The sequence below is a fragment of the Salmo trutta genome, chromosome 4, assembly GCF_901001165.1.
Source record: "Salmo trutta chromosome 4, fSalTru1.1, whole genome shotgun sequence".
Taxonomy (NCBI): Eukaryota; Metazoa; Chordata; class Actinopteri; order Salmoniformes; family Salmonidae; genus Salmo; species Salmo trutta.
In genome coordinates, this window is record NC_042960.1 from 22399359 (window position 1) to 22417115 (window position 17757).

The 17757-nt window shown below is 41.9% G+C and overlaps 1 protein-coding gene across 1 annotated transcript in view; it reads left to right on the forward strand.

Moving 5' to 3' along the window:
• The window catches only part of LOC115192067 (EF-hand calcium-binding domain-containing protein 6), a 74331-nt gene that overhangs the window by 13614 nt on the left and 42960 nt on the right, over positions 1-17757 (forward strand). Inside the window, exons 6-11 of the mRNA XM_029750178.1 lie at positions 357-497; positions 3646-3785; positions 4961-5103; positions 5260-5459; positions 9535-9645; positions 17029-17094. Of these exons, the coding sequence (XP_029606038.1) occupies positions 357-497; positions 3646-3785; positions 4961-5103; positions 5260-5459; positions 9535-9645; positions 17029-17094 (801 nt within the window). The remainder of the gene's footprint in view (positions 1-356; positions 498-3645; positions 3786-4960; positions 5104-5259; positions 5460-9534; positions 9646-17028; positions 17095-17757) is intronic.

Sequence of the window (17757 nt, forward strand, 5' to 3'; positions counted from 1 at the left end):
GTGTCAAATTTCCCAAAAATCTACTTTTTGGTTACCACATATGAAGTCTATGCAAGTCTAAAAATGATTGAATATTTGGATATGACTACTTAATTGGAGTGACATTTGGAAAACAAAGAAGCAGTATTTTTTAATAGAGATCATACTGTATATCTGCAATATGAATGCAACCAAGAATCTGCAATGTTTGGTGCCTAAATAGTCATCATGAATCCGAACACATGTATGTATATGTATCTGAATGTCACAGAAACTTTTTCACTTTCCTTAACTGAATGCTAGACCAAAGATAGCTAGACAAGAGCATCTGCTTACAGCTGACTAAAATGTAAATGATGTGGTTCTCCCCACCACAGGTTCCTGGAGGTCATAGAGTCACGTCCCACAGAGCAAGGCCTACAGAGGACCAGTTTGATTGTAGCTCCAGAGCTGAAGAGATGTCTTGCACAGTTGGGCCTCAACTTAGAGGACCGGGAGTTTGAGAAGCTTTGGAAGAAGTGTGTTTTCCCCCTCAAAATCTCTCTCTATATATGTATAAGTAATTTATGAATAATACGATATGTGGTACATAAGTAAAGTATGATGATTTTTAAAACGCTAAACATTATATACTGCATTTTCTACATTTAAATATGTACATCGGAGTTGGAGTCAAATCAAATTGAAGTCAAATCAAATTTCCCTAAAAAAGCTGAAAAGGTGAAGCAATTTATTTAAAATGTAAAAAAATAAATATATACAGTTGAAGTCGGGAGTTTACATACACTCATTTAGAATTTGGTAGCATTGATTTTAAATTGTTTAACTTGGGTCAAACGTTTTGGGTAGCCTTCCACATGTTTCCCACAATAAGTTGGGTGAATTTTGGCCCATTCCTCCTGACAGAGCTGGTGTAACTGAGTTAGGTTTGTAGGCTTCCTTGCTCGCACACGCTTTTCCAGTTCTGCCCACACATCTTCTATGGGATTGAGATCAGGGCTTTGTGATGGCCACTCCAATGCCTTGACTTTGTTGTCCTTAAGCCATTTTGCCACAACTTTGGAAGTGTACTTGGGGTCATTGTCCATTTGGAAGACCCATTTGTGACCAAGCTTTAACTTCCTGACTGATGTCTTGAGATGTTGCTTCAATATATCCACATAATTTTACTTCCTCATGATGCCATCTATTTTGTGAAGTACACCAGTCCCTCCTGCAGCAAAGCACCCCCACAACATGATGTTGCCACCCCCGTGCTTCACAGGTGGGATGGTGTTCTTCGGCTTGCAAGCCTCCCCCTTTTTCCTCCAAACATAACGATGGTATTATGGCCGAACAGTTCTATTCTTGTTTCATCAGACCAGAGGACATTTCTACGTTTCCTCCAGCATCTTCACAAGATCCTTTGCTGTTGTTCTGGGATTGATTTGCACTTTTTGCACCAAAGTACATTCATCTCTAGGCGACAGAACACGTCTACTATTGTTTGTACAGATGAACGTGGTACCTTCAGGCGTTCAGAAATTGCTCCCAAGGATCAACCAGACTTGTGGAGGTCTACAATTTTTCTTCTGTCTTGGGTGATTTCTTTTGATTTTCCCATGATGTCAAGCAAAGAGGCACTGAGTTTGAAGGTAGGCCTTGAAATAAATCCACAGGTACACCTCCAATTGACTCAAATTATGTCAATTAGCCTATCAGAAGCTTCTAAAGTCATGACATCATTTTCTGGAATTTTCCAAGCTGTTTAAATTCACAGTCTACTTAGTGTATGTAAACTTCTGACCCACTGGAATTGTGATACAGTGAATTATAAGTGAAATAATCTGTCTGTAAACAATTGTTGGAAAAATTACTTGTGTCATGCACAAAGTAGATGTCCTAACCGACTTGCCAAAACTATAGTTTGTGGAGTGGTTGAAAAATGAGGTTTAATGTCTCCAACCTAAGTGTATGTAAACTTCAGACTTTAACTGTATATTCAGAACCAGTCAGAAGTTTGGTCATACCTACTTATTCCAGGGTTTTCTTTATTTGTACTTTCTCTACAGTGTAGAATATATATTTGAGATTCTTCAAAGTAGCCACCCTTTGCCTTGATGACAGCTTTGCACACTCCTGGCATTCTCTCAACCAGCTTCATGAGGTAGTCACCTGGAATGCATTTCAATTAACAGGTGTGCCATGCTAAAAGTTAATTTGTGGCATTTCTTTCCTTCTTAATGCGTTTGAGTCAATCAGTTGTGTTGTGACAAGGTACTGTAGGGGTGGTATACAGAAGATAGCCCGATTTGGTAAAAGACCAAGTCCATATTATGGCAAGAACAGCGCAAATAAGCAAAGAGAAACAAAAGTCCATCATTACTTTAAGACATGAAGGTCTGTCAATCCGGAACATTTCAAGAACTTTGAAAGTTTCTTCAAGTGCAGTCGCAAAAACCATAAAGTGCTATGATGAAACTGGCTCACATGATGACCGTCACAGGAAAGGAAGACCTAGAGTTACCTCTGCTGCAGAGGATAAGTTCATTAGAGTTTCCAGCTTCAGAAATTGCAGCCCAAATAAATGCTTCATGGAGTTCAAGTAACAGACACCTCAACATCAACTGTTTAGAGGAGACTGCGTGAATTAGGTCTTCATGGTAGAATTGCTGCAAAGAAACCACTATTAAAGGACACCAATAAGAAGAAGAGACTTGATTGGGCCAAGAAACACAAGCAATGGACATTAGACCGGTGTAAATCTGTCCTCTGGTTTGATGAGTCCAAATTTGAGATTTTTGGTTCCAACCGCCGTGTCTTTGTGAGACGCAGAGTAGGTGAATTGATGATCGCCGCATGTGTGGTTCCCACCATGAAGCATGGAGGAGGAGGTGTAATGGTGGGGGGTGCTTTGCTGGTGACACTGTCTGTGATTTATTTAGAATTCAAGGCACACTTAACCAGCATGGCTACCACAGCATTCTGCAGCGATACGCCATCCCACCTGGTTTGCACTTACTGGGACTATCATTTGTTTTTCAACAGGACAATGACCCAACACACCTTCAGGCTGTATAAGAGCTATTTGACCAAGAAGGAGATTGATGGAGTGCTGCATCAGATGACCTGGCCTCCATAATCACCCGACCTCAACCCAATTGAGAGGATTTGGGATGAGTTGGACCGCAGAGTGAAGGAAAAGCAGCCAACAAGTGCTCAGAATATGTGCGAACTCCTTCAAGACTGTTGGAAAAGCTTTCCAGGTGAAGCTAGTTTAGATAATGCCAAGAGTGTGCAAAGCTGTCATCAAGGCAAAGGGTGGCTACTTTGAAGAATTTAAAATCTAAACTATATTTTAATTTGTTTAACAATTTTGTGGTTACTACATGATTAAATGTGTTATTTCATAGTTTTGATGTCTTCACTATTATTCTACAATATAGAAAATAGTAAAAATAAAGAAAAACCCTTGAATGAGTAGGTGTGTCCCAACTTTTGACTGCTACTGTATATATTCAAACCACTTCATATATTGAGTGACTTCAATTCCAATGTACACCATATGCATGTATGCATGTTCAGTATTTCCTTTATGTATTCATGTACTGTCTGTGTGCAATGTATGAGGAAAACTGTAGTGGTACACCTCATTGTATGGTTTTAGAAAAATATGTTGATGAACAGATTTGACAGCGAAGGACTTGGAGCTGTGAAAGTGAGAGGTTTGCTAAGGAAACTTGGACTGAGCCAGAGAAAGACCTCAGACACCAACGATAATAATGATCATCAAGTTTCATCTTCTATCAAGGATGAAGACACCAAAGGTAAGAACAATGTAAAGACATTCTGCACATCTTCATTTTCCATCAGAAACGGTATGAGTCAAAAGAAGTGATGCTGTACACCACATTTGGTAATGTCTCTTACTTTGTTGTTACTTAAACTTCAGTATTTACTAAAGTTTTGACTCAAGTATTACGTTTTTGCATATACTTAAAGATGCAGTCCGGGATCTTAAGCACAACAAATTCGTAACATATTTTACTAATTGAATTCATAACATATCATATGAATTGCACACACACACAGAAATGTTTTTTTGCATTACGTAACTTATCAGATGAAATGGATGATATTGTACACAATTGGATGACGTAGTACACAAAAAACGGGAACCCGTTTTGGCTCGTGAGCACCACTTTCAAAACTGCTGTCTGAAATTATACAAAAGTTCTGGAGCATCACTTTAAGTATTACGTTTTTAAGTAAGTGTTAACTTTTGCATGTACAAACATCTGTCAATGTTTCAGTGGGTTGAAGCATGGCTCTTGCAACACCAGGGTTGTGTCTTTGAATCCCGTAGTGTAACACACTTAATGTAGGTGTCCCTTTCGTATGTTGCATGGATAGAAGCATCTGCTAAATGACCATGTTATCAATACTATTATCAAACATTACATCCAGAGACAAGAATAGTTAGTGATTGCTGTGACCAAGAGTTACCTATAGAGGGCACTGTAGTATCATACCTGTCAAAGGAACCTCACCCTTATAAAATACTGTACAGTTCTACATCTTTAATCCATTCAAAGTCCTTTAAATTAATATGTATCATTTTAAATGATTGATGTTGGATATTCTTCTGGTCTGAGTAACTCATAACCCCTATGATATTGAAGCTGTTACTCTCCAAGGTATAACTGGGTTAATATGTAATCCACAGTTGGGAAATAAGGGGCAATTTCCCCTGAAATTAAAGGTGCGATCTGTAGGTTTTCCACATGCAAACAAGCCTTATTGTCTTAAATAATTATTCATTAATAAAGTAATACATTTATTTATTAGTTAAGTTTAGGTATATGCAAATTCTTCAAATTTCGAGGGCTATGTGTCCGTAGCTGAAATTATCATTGATGCGTGCCAGTGGGGCATTTTACAGTTTGCTCATTGATACTAAACCACTCTTTTTCCTTTACCCATCATGGCCTTATGCTTTCAGCCAGACCCAGGGCCCTGTCGAAGTCGGAGGAGGAGCGTGGGGTATCCATCGCCATGGAGAAGTGGCTGAAGGACAAGTTTAGGGAGGGCGTCCAGAGAATGAAATCTCAGTTTGACCTACTGGATCCAGACCAGACCTGCAAGGTGAGTCTGTTGACAGCTAGGGATTGGAGACAGGTGAAGATTCAATATTGTTTCACTTCTAGTCAAACTATTGGCCTGGTATTGAACTGAAGAAAGAAATAAAGAAATTCAAAGTATTTAATCTAGGTCTGTGTGTTTGCCGGGACATTTGTCTAGGTGGGCCTGGAGGAGTTTCTACAGGTGCTGAAGACCTTTGGCCTGAATCTAAAGAGGGAGCATGTGGGCTTGTTTTTGGCTCGCTGTGGCCTGGGACTCAACAAGACAGGTGTGATCCATTACCCAGAGTTCCTCCGCATGTTTCAGGACCGCAGCGAGGAAGGGGTCACACACAGGATCCTATCCAACCCACAACACAGGTCAGAGTTCACAGCCAGACAGTTACAATCCAATGGACAAACTGGTTGTATCCTTGAAGTTTTTTTGTGACATTGTTGTCCAGTTGTAAACTGTTTTTTTTTTATTTATTTAACTAGGCAAGTCAGTTAAGAACAAATTCTTATTTACAATGACGACCTACACCGGCCAAACCCGGATGACTGGGCCAGTTGGGCACTGCCCTATGGGTCTCCCAATCACAGCCGGTTGTCATACAGCCTGGATTCAAATCAGGGGGTCTGTAGTGACCCCCTGAGATGCAGTGCCTTAGACCACTGCGCCACTCGGGAGCTCCAATACTTCACGTACAGTCGTGGCCAAAAGTTTTGAGAATGACACAAATATTAATTTTCACAAAGTCTGCTGCCTCAGTTTGTATGATGGCAACTTGCATATACTCCAGAATGTTATGAGGAGTTATCAGATGAATTGCAATTAATTGCAAAGTCCCTCTTTGCCATGCAAATGAATCCCCCAAAAACATTTCCACTGCATTTCAGCCCTGCCACAATAGGACCAGCTGACATCATGTCAGTGATTCTCTCGTTAACAAAGGTGTGAGTGTTGATGAGGACAAGGCTGGAGATCACTCTGTTATGCTGATTGAGTTCGAACAACAGACTGGAAGCTTCAAAAGGAGGGTGGTGCTTGGAATCATTGTTCTTCCGCTGTCAACCATGGTTACATGCAAGGAAACATGTGCTGTCATCATTGCTTTGCCCAAAAAGGGCTTCACAGGCAAGGATATTGCTGCCAGTAAGATTGCACCTAAATCAACCATTTATCGGATCATCAAGAACTTCAAGGAGAGTGGCTCAATTGTTGTGAAGAAGGCTTCAGGGCGCCCAAGAAAGTCCAGCAAGCGCCAGGACCGTCTCCTAAAGTTGATTCAGCTGCGGGATCGGGGCACCACCAGTACAGAGCTTGCTCAGGAATGGCAGCAGGCAGGTGTGAGTGCATCTGCACGCACAGTGAGGCGAAGACTTTTGGAGGATGGCCTGGTGTCAAGAAGGGCAGCAAAGAAGCCACTTCTCTCCAGGAAAAACATCAGGGACAGACTGATATTCTGCAAAAGGTACAGGGATTGGACTGCTGAGGACTGGGGTAAAGTAATTTTCTCTGATGAATCCCCTTTCCGATTGTTTGGGGCATCCGGAAAAAAGCTTGTCCGGAGAAGACAAGGTGAGCACTACCATCAGTCCTGTGTCATGCCAACAGTAAAGCATCCTGAGACCATCCATGTGTGGGGTTGCTTCTCAGCCAAGGGAGTGGGCTCACTCACAATTATGCCTAAGAACACAGCCATGAATAAAGAATGGTACCAACACATCCTCCGAGAGCAACTTCTCCCAACCATCCAGGAACAGTTTAGTGACGAACAATGCCTTTTCCAGCATGATGGAGCACCTTGCCATAAGGCAAAGTTGATAACTAAGTGGCTCAGGGAACAAAACATCAATATTTTGAGTCCATGGCCAGGAAACTCCCCAGACCTTAATCCCATTGAGAACTTGTGGTCAATCCTCAAGAGGCGGGTGGACAAACAAAAACCCCAAAACTCCAAGCATTGATTATGCAAGAATGGGCTGCCATCAGTCAGGATGTGGTCCAGAAGTTAATTGACAGCATGCCAGGGCAGATTGCAGAGGTCTTGAAAAAGAAGGGTCAACATATTGACTCTTTGCATCAACCTCATGTAATTGTCAATAAAAGCCTTTGACACTTATGAAATGCTTGTAATTATACTTCAGTATTCCATAGTAGCATCTCACAAAAATATCTAAAGACACTGAAGCAGCAAACTTTGTGGAAATTAATATTTGTGTCATTCTCAAAACTTTTGGCCACGACTGTATTATTAGCGACCACAGAATGTCTTTACCTGGTTGTAATCTGTTTATGTGACATTTCATTAACCAGAAAACCAGTTTACACCCTTCAGTGATGTCATTATTAGGCTACACACTCACGCACTGACTGGTTCTATGGAACTGGTTTGCTCTTGTTTGTGGATGTGTGATTTGATTTTGTATTTCGTCCTAGTGCCCTGAGGGGACTTAATCGAAGTCACAGATTGTATCTTTTACATGTAGTTTAGAGTTCGAGTTACGAAGGCTTCTGGAAGTGCACCCTTGAGTACTCCCGCTCACATCTAGCCTTCCTCTGTGCCACACTTATCCATTTATGCTTAAATGTTTAAAAGGCAGCAGAGGTTTACACTATGCTAGCTAGTAGGGTATTCAGAGGCTAATTTATTACTTTCCTGATTAAGGACCCTAAATTGGATAAAGTGGGACCAGCAAACATTAGCACAGATTAACTTAGTTTAGTTTACAGTCCCTTTCCCGGGGATGAGTTACCACGACGATAGCATACAGAAGTCAGCCGTCCTATGTCGGAGGTTATCTCTACCCAGATTAAACGAAGTGTGTGTGTGTGTGTGTGCGTGCGTGTGTATGTGTGTGTTTGGGGGGCTGCTTGACATAAGACTTGTGAACAGGACTTGATGGGTGGGTTTTACATATCATTGTGTACTTTGGGCTTTGGGGTATTTACGTTGGGATGTTGAAGCCTGTAAACTGGAGTTAGGGATCTGTGGTCACAACATAAGTACACTGGATAGAAACATAAACGCAACATGCAACAATTTCAAAAATGTTACTGAGCTACAGTTCATATAAGGAAATCTGTATTGTGTGACCACCATTTGCCTCATGCAGTGTGACACATCTCCTTCGCATAGAGTTGATCCGACTGTTGATAGGGGCCTGTGATAGCGGCCCAGACATGTTCAGCTTCCAGGAAATGTGTACAGATCCTTGCATTATCATGCTGAAACATGAGGTGATGGTGGCATATGAATGGCACGACAATGGGCCTCAGGATCTCGTCATGTTATCACTGTCCAATCAAATAGGCATCGATAAAAGGCAATTGTGTTTGTTGTCCGTAACTTATTTACATTTGAGTCATTTAGCAGACGCTCTTACCCAGAGCAACTTACAGGCGCAATTAGGGTTAAGTGCCTTGCTCAAGAGAACATCGCCAGATTTTTCACCTAGTCGCAACGTTGACATCAGCAAACCACTCGCCCATACGACGCCATCTACAGTTGAAACCGGAATTTAAATCTGTGAAGAGCAGACTTCTCCAGCGTGCCAGTGGCCATCGAAGGTGATCGTTTGCCCACTGAAGTCGGTTACGATGCCGAACTGCAGTCAGGCCAAGACCCTGGTGAGGACGACGAGAACGCAGATGAGTTTCCATGAGATGGTTTCTAAGTTTGTACAGAAATTCTTTGATTGTGCAAACCCACAGTTTCATCAGCTGTCTGGGTGGCTGGTGTCAGACGATGTGGAGGTCCCGGGCTGGCGTGGTTTATGCTGCATTTGAGTACAGCCATCAGGCTACTGAACTGTGGGAACTAGTGACAATACATAGAGAACAACTCTGTATATGATGAGATGTATTGAAGTTATGTGTGTTAAGATGTGTTGTATGCCATGAACATGTGTCAAATGATGTTGTGTTTGTCTTAGTCCTGTAACTAGTGTGCCCACTATATTGTGTTGAATATTGCATCGTGTATTGCATCATATTGGATATCATATTGTATATCCCATACCATAAACTGGGTAGTTTGGGTCCTGGTTGCTGCATTTTTTTCAGCTGTGTGTATATCAGACAATATGCCACGGTTATGATGTAAAAGTACTTGTATACTGTTATTTTTATGTCAGTAACCAGTTTATAAAAGCAATAAGGCACCTTGGAGGTTTGTGGTAGTATATGGCAAAGAGGAGTGCCTGGATACAGCACTTAGCCGTCATATATTATATGACGGCTAAGTGCTGTATCCAGGCACTCCATTCGTTCATTTTGGTACAGTGCGTCACCTTCTCTGATTATCAGCTGTTTTCAAACACAAAGCATACCAATATAACATTTTTGAAATGTCATATACTATAAAACTTTATATTTTTGCAGAACCAAATGCCGTACTGTTTATGCAAGAAAGGGTCTTCGGACAAGGCCAATGTCTTCTTCTTAACACAGGTTTCATCATATCCAGGGGAGCATCAGCCACGCGTCCACAGTCACCATGGTGGAAGCTAAACTGGCTCGACTCTTCCAGTCAGAGTACCTCGCTCTGTTAGAAATGTTTCAGTAAGTATAGAGTCACATGGTGACTCAACAAATAGCAAATATGAGCATATTGTAGCAGCTAGATACACTACATGACTAAAAGTACGTGGACACCTGCTCGTTGAACATCTCATTCCAAAATCATGGACATTAATATGGAGTTTGCTGTTATAACAGCCTCCAGTCTTCTGGGAAGGCCTTCCAATAGATGTTGGAACATTGCCGCGGGGACCATTCAGTCACAAGGGCATTAGTGAGTTCAGGCACTGATGTTGGGCGATTAGGCCTGGCTTGCAGTCATTCATCCCAAAGGTGTTCGTTGGGGTGTAGGTCAGGGCTCAATCAGTCAAGCCAGTCAAGTTCTTCCACACCGATCTCAACAAATTATTTCTGTATGGACCTCGCTTTCTGCACAGGGGCATTATCATGCTGAAACAGGAAAAGGCCTTCCCCAAACGATTGCCACAAAGTTGGAAGCATAGAATTGTCGAGAATGCCATTGTATGCTTTAGCGTTAAGCTTTCCCTTCACTGGAACTACAGGGCCTAGCCCGACCCATGAAAAACAGCCCCAGGTAGGGCTGTGGCTGTCACAAATGTTCGTCAGCTGGTGATTTTCAAGCAAATAACGGTAATTGACAGTTAATTAATATAAACACATTTAGCATCTGGATGCTTCCACACATAGCCTACAAGCCACTGATGCAGACCTTTGGAACATCTACATTTTAAAAAGTCTAATAAATCCATGCGATATAACCTACACCTTCACAATAAATCCATTATTTATTTTAGACAGGTCTAAAGAAGCATGATATGAAGAAAATGTATTCTATTTCAGAAGTACAGAATATCATACTCTGGGCTGTCCTTATGTTAGGTCCTGGGGCCAGATTCACAAAACCTTCTTAAGAAGAAATTTCTTCTTAAGTGCCATTTTTTCCTTAACTATAGTCTAAAGAAGAAAGTTAAGAAACATTGCTATTCCTCAATAAAGTTATAGGAAATGTTCTTAACAAGGTTTTTCCTAAGTTTCTTCCTAAGAAATAAGTTAAGAAGGAATGGGATTCTTGAAAATAATGCTTTAGAATTTCTTCTTGGAAATGTACTTAACTTTAGGATAGCTAAACCCTTGTCTTGAGACGAATGGATACTTTTGTAACCATAAAAGTTTTCTTGCGCCACAGACAGAGTTGGCTACCGGATATTTAAATACAGCAAGAAAACAAATGAAACACGCATTATCTAGCTAGCTAGTAATTTACAATAATATTACAATATTCTAGAAGTGTTAAAAAGCTAGCGCTATCTTGTCAATTTGCAAAGAAGAACTTGGCTAACTTAGCTAACATTTACGTCGTTAGCTATGTTGGCTATAATGTCTTTACACTTTAGCTAGCTAAAGTAGCTAACTAACTTACCGATCACACAGTCCCTCTACCACCATCTCTATGATGGATGACACCTTCTCCTCCAGCTGGTCTACCTGAATGGTCTCTCAGCTCCCTTCTTCTTAGCAGCCAACTTGATGTCGGACCACTTCTTTTTTACGGCGTTACTGTCTCTTGCCATACCCCCAACGGCAGAGACAGACTTGGCCACTCTCGCCCATCCTTTCTTTTTGATCTCTGCAGTGACCCCGCAGTTATCAAGTCTCCCCAACAGCAACCTTTTCCTGGGTGCTAAACTCAGCAAAAAAAGAAACGTCCTCTTGCTGTCAACTGCATTTATTTTCAGGAAAAGTGTAATATTTGTATGAACATAACAAGATTCAACAACTGAGATGTAAATTGAACAAGTTCCACAGACATGTGACTAACAGAAATGGAATAATGTGTCCCTGAACAAAGGGGGGTCCAAATCAAAAGTAACAGTCAGTATCTGGTGTGGCCATCAGATGCATTAAGTACTGCAGTGCATCTCCTCCTCATGGACTGCACCAAATTTGCCAGTTCTTGCTGTGAGATGTTACCCCACTCTTCCACCAAGGCACCTGCAAGTTCCCGGACATTTCTGGGGGGAATGGCCCTAGCCCTCACCCTCCGATCCAACAGGTCCCAGACGTTCTTGTCTTGCAGACATTCTTGTCTTGCAGGAAATCACGCACAGAACGAGCAGTATGGCTGGTGGCATTGTCATGCTGGAGGATCATGTCAGGATGAGCCTGCAGGAAGGGTACCACATGAGGGAGGAGGATGTCTTCCCTGTAACGCACAGCGTTGAGATTGCCTGCAATGACAACAAGCTCAGTCCGATGAAGCTGTGACACACCGCCCCAGACCATGACGGACCCTCCACCTCCAAATCAATCCCGCTCCAGAGTACAGGCCTCGATGTAACGCTCATTCCTTCGACGATAAACACGTACCAGACCATCACCCCTGGTGAGACAAACCGCGACTAGTCAGTGAAGAGCACTTTTTGCCAGTCCTGTCTGGTCCAGCGACGGTGGGTTTGTGCCCATAGGCAACGTTGTTGCCGGTGATGTCTGGTGAGGACCTGCCTTACAACAGGCTTAGTCCAGCGTCTCTCAGCCTCAGTCCCTCAGTCCAGCGTCTCTCAGCCTCTTCCGGACTGTCTGAGCACTGATAGAGGGATTGTGCGTTCCTGGTGTAACTCGGGCAGTTGTTGTTGCCATCCTGTACCTGTCCCGCAGGTGTGATGTTCGGATGTACCGATCCTGTGCAGGTGTTGTTACACGTGGTCTGCCACTGCGAGGATGATCAGCTGTCCGTCCTGTCTCCCTGTAGTGCTGTCTTAGGCGTCTCACAGTACGGACATTGCAATTTATTGCCCTAGCCACATCTGCAGTCCTCATGCCTCCTTGCAGCATGCCTAAGGCACGTTCCCGCAGATGAGCAGTCTTTTGGTGTTTTTCAGAGTCAGTAGAAAGGCCTCTTTAGTGTCCTAAGTTTTCATAACTGTGACCTTAATTGTCTACCGTCTGTAAACGACCGTTCCACAGGTGCATGTTCATTAATTGTTTATGGTTCATTGAACAAGCATGGGAAACCGTGTTTAAACCCTTTACAATGAAGATCTGTGAAGTTATTTGGATTTTTACGAATTATCTTTAAAAGACAGGGTCCTGAAAAGGGGACGTTTCTTTTTTTGCTGGGTTTATTTCGTCCACCATCTCTTCAATCTCTTTTTCTGGTCATCCATTTTTTATTTTGATATAGCTAGTCTGAGGTCTATAATGTGTGAAAAATAACAAAACAACCAAATCCATCATCCCTGTTACAAAGGCTTATTTATTGGTTTCAAGCACGTTATTAATGTGAATGCAACATAAGAAGATACTTACGTAGTTCTTAAGAAAGATATTTACGAAGTTCCTAAGAAAACTAAGAATTCCTAAGAACATTTTGAGGAATTGCATTTACGAACTATCTTATACATTTATTAACTTCCTATTTTATTCCTTAAGAAACTTCTTATGTTTTTTCGTAAGTAATATTTTAACCCTGATCTGGCTATGCCAAATGACTATGGGCTACACTAGTTCATTTAGCAGACAAAATTTGCTTAAAATTCATTGGCATTCTTTTATAGTATGAAGAATACAATTATACAAATCTGAATAAAATATAAATATTTTCTCCAAATGATTTGAGGGAGTGCGCACATGCGGCTATTTTGTGTTGAGCAATTAACAAAGAAATAGGTACTCCTATATGCTTAATTTATAGTTATTAATTTAACTTTAGTGGTTCTACAATCGTTGGGCTATATGTTTTGATTTTCAATACATTGTAAGGCTGCATGATGCGACTCTAATGATGATTTTTTTTAAGTCGCTTGAAAGGCATGAGCTCTGCATTGTTTTTTGCGCAGGCTGTACACACTTTATTAGTCTCTCATTCACAATTTGACAAGAACTTGATAATGCCTCGAATTTCACGGCGGCATCCCCTTTGTGGCCATAATGCACCCCAAAACAATCCATGCCTTTTGCGGCCAGTGGCCGTTTTGCCCTTGCTGTGTTGTGCCCTTCTCCTTGAGTGCTGCGCGCTTTTAAGCACCTCTCATTCACATGGCTCTCCATCAAGTGATCTGGTCTTTCTCACAGGCTACAAGTGAAGACAGACACATCGGCGATGCCTGTGTTGCAGCTAGCGTTAGGTGAAGACAGTGTGGTCAGTGGAGAAGGCACTGTGACCATACTGTAGTCCCGTGTGGCTCAGTTGGTAGAGCATGGTGTTTGCAACGCCAGGGTTGTGGGTTCGATTCCCACGGGGGACCAGTACGACATTTTTTTTTTTAAATGTATGAAATGTATGCATTCACTACTGTAAGTCGCTCTGGATAAGAGCATCTGCTAAATTACTAAAATGTAAATGTAAATACTGCGTGCGTCTTTACCCAATTCCGAGGTGCATATTGAAGATATTGGAAGAACTGTCCACAGTACAAAAGTCAACCTATTCTGTGCAAGAAATAAATATATCGAACAAATTAATACAACCACTAGCATAAAAAACATTTTTACGCAATGTGGCTGACGTAACAGATCAGAACATTTAGCTTAAAATGCTGATAAACTATTAGGCTATTTCTTCACATTATTATAAGCGCAGCAATGCGCACATGGCAGTAGGCTATAAGGGCAAATGTTCCATTAGCGGGAAAACACCATTATCAAAAGTGACTGCAAATGCGTTTATGCATGTAATGCTTTTATTATTATCTTCCCCAAACTTGAAACTCACACGCTGTTTATGTCTGCCAGTTAGGCTCTAAACCCCTTGTAAAGAGGATTAATTTTATTTGGCCACATTAGTTGTGATTCAAAACATATTTGCATATGGGCTAGGCTACATGAGGTGTGCGACTATGATTAAAAAAAATAGCACAAAAAAAGGCAGTTTCTTATGCTGGGCATCATTCAGTGATAGGCTAATATTGTCACCCATCAGACTATTCTTGACTTAATCTTGTCTTTACATATACTAAATAATATATGTGTGAAATTTGTTTGGATTTAAAATGGACCATTATCATGCACCTGTCTCGAAACAGGGGCAGCGGAAGAAATTGATTTCATCTATGCACTTTAAAAGCGAATGAAGAACACTTTTCCTGTGGTTCATTTTCATGCCAGCCAGGTAGGCTATACTCCTGTTGTAAAGATAAACAATGTACTTAATATTAGGAAAGTTGAGAAATAAATATAGTAGGACTAGCCTATAGAAAGCTGATGGTATCCTCCTATTTTTAGTAGAGGCCATCAATTGTACAATTGTATAGCCTATAGGAATGTTGCGCAACATGAGCTCATGGGCTCTCATGAAGTGTTTGATTTGCGAATGTATTTTCATTGATGTCAGAGCAATTAGACTAGAGGGACAATAGAGTGCTGAGTACCAGGCAGTTAGCAAGTTTGGTAGGCTACTAATGACCATCAGCAGCATCATAGTTTGGAGAAGCCTAATTACGGTGACAAAACGGTCACGTGGAATATGACTGCCTTCATGACTCTTGAGCGCTGGTGTGGCCTTAATACGATCACCACAACAGTCCTAGCCCCAGACCATTATTCCCCACCCACCAAACTTTATAGTTGGCACTATAAATTCGGGGCAGGTAGCGTTCTCCTGGCATCCGCCAAACCCAGATTAGTCCGTCGGACTGCCAGTTGGTGAAGCGTAATTCATCACTCCAGAGAACGCGCTTCCACTGCTCCAGAGTCCAATGGCGGTGAGCTTTACACCATTCCAGCCAACACTTGGCATTGCACTTGGTGATCTTAGGCTTATGTGTGCGGCAGCTCGGCCAAGGTAACCCATTTCATGAAGCTCCCGACGAACAGTTATTGTGCTGTCATTGCATCCAGAGGCAGTTTGGAACTCGCTAGTGGGTTACAACCGAGGACAGGCAAATTTTTTTTCTCCCGAGCTTCAGTACTAGGTAGGCCAATTGTGACCCCCCACTTCGCAGCTGAGCCGTTGCTGCTCTTAGACATTTCCATTTCACAATATCAGCACTTACAATTGGCTGGGGTAACTCTAGCAGGGCGGAAATATGACAAACTGACTTGTTGGAAAGGTGGCATCCTATGACGATGCCATGTTTAATACACCTGTCAGCAACGGGTGTGGCTGAAATAGCCGAAACCACTAATTCGAAGGGGTGTCCACATACTTTTATATAGATAGTGTATGGTCATCTCAGTTGGTTCCTGTCTTTCTTTATTTCTCTCTGTCTCTCTCTCTTTCAATGCACTTTCCAACAGTTCATTCAACAGAACATAATGGGGATAGCGATACATTTTATAGTTTCAGATATACACTGAGTATACAAAACATTAAGAACACCTGCTCTTTCCATGACATAGACTAACCAGGTGAATCCAGGTGAAAGCTATGATCCATTATTGATGTCACTTGTTAAATCAACTTCAATCAGTGTAGATGAAGTGGAGAAGACAGGTTAATAAAAGAAGGATTTCTAAGCCTTGAGACAATTGAGACATGGATTGTGTATGTGTGCCATTCAGAGGGAGAATGGGGAAGACAAAAGATTTATGTGCTTATGAACAGGGTATGGTAGTAGGTGCCAGGAGCACTGGTGTGTCAAGAACTGCAACACTGCTGGGTTTTACACACTCAACAGTTTCCAGTGTGTATCAAGAATGGCCCACCACCAAGGACATCCAGCCAACTTGATACAACTGTGGGAAGCATTGGAATCAACATGGGCCATTATCCCCGTGAAACGCTTTTGACACGTTCTAGAGTCCATGCCCGGACAAATTGAGGCTGTTCTGAGGGAAGGGGGGGGGGGGGGGAGGGGTGCAACTCAATATTAGTAAGGTGTTCTTAATGTTTGTTATACTCAGTGTTGAATAGTTTTGAGAATGAGGCTTTGATTCTAGCCCTTCTGTGCAGCAGTGAATATAGATATTCCATCTCTGCTCTTTCTCTCAGTGTTGTGTTTTAGTGAACCAGGCCTCTTCTTTACCCCTTTCCACTACCTTTCTCTACATTTCGTGTCTCATTTTGTGGGTCACACGCAGGCTTTTGGCTGGTCAGAGGTCATAAACTCCAACATTTCACCATAGTCATACCTCATTAAGAGCAAGCCCTTAAAGTGTATAGTACCTCTTCACTTCAGGAAATGAACCAGCCCATGTCCGCTGGTCCTTGCTGCTTTTCAATAGAAAACAACCTCTCCAAACTCAAACAACCTTTCCAAACTCAAAGCCCAAGCTGTCCTAATGCTAAAACAAAAACTTAACTGACCCAGTCCCAAACGTTTGTGATTATCTTGAACTGTGAACTGTGAATACATACGTACTTGGCACAAATGTTGAGTGGAGTTCAACATGGAGGTCAGTGAAATAATACATCTGTCTCATTAACATTTGTCCTGGTCTTATTGAGATGTTTTGTCTCTCCTACAGGAGCATTGATAAATGCCACAGGAGGGTGGTGAGCCAGGAGGAGTTTCGAGCAGCGATTGAGAGCAGGTATTTTGTCCCCTCTCCTGTTCCTCTCGTATGATTTGGCTTTGTTGTATTGAGGTGCCCTTTTTAGAACATCCTTGGATTGTCCAGCTAATTTAATTTGAAGCGCATTGTTGTTTCACATACAGTACCAGTCAAAAGTTTGGACACACCTACTTATTCCAGGATTTTTCTTTATTTTGACTATTTTCTTGGCCAATTGTGCGTCTCCCCGTGGGTCTCCCGGGCGCGGCCAGCTGTGACACAGTCCGGGATCGAGCCCAGATCTGTAGTGACGCCTCAAAAACTGGAGTGCCTTGGACCCCTGTGCCACTCGGGAATTCCATGTCATTTCATAGTTTTATAAAAATATATATTTCACTGTGTAAATTCATTGGTTATAGACTATTCACTGCAGTATTAGGCCCAAGATTTAGCTAATGAATGGGTTGCATACGGTTCTATCTTAGGCTACACATCTAGTCTGTCTTCATGGTTCTCTTTGAAATTATGCACCCTGCCTCTCAACTGCCTATCAGCTACAGCTATTCCTCTTAGCTCTTGAAGTCCCAGGAAAAGCTAGATTACAATAGCTTGTTGTAGGCTACACTTACTTTTATTTACTACTGCTAGCATATTGAGGAGAGATTCCTGCTTGATCTTGCTTGCTAAATGTACACGATATGA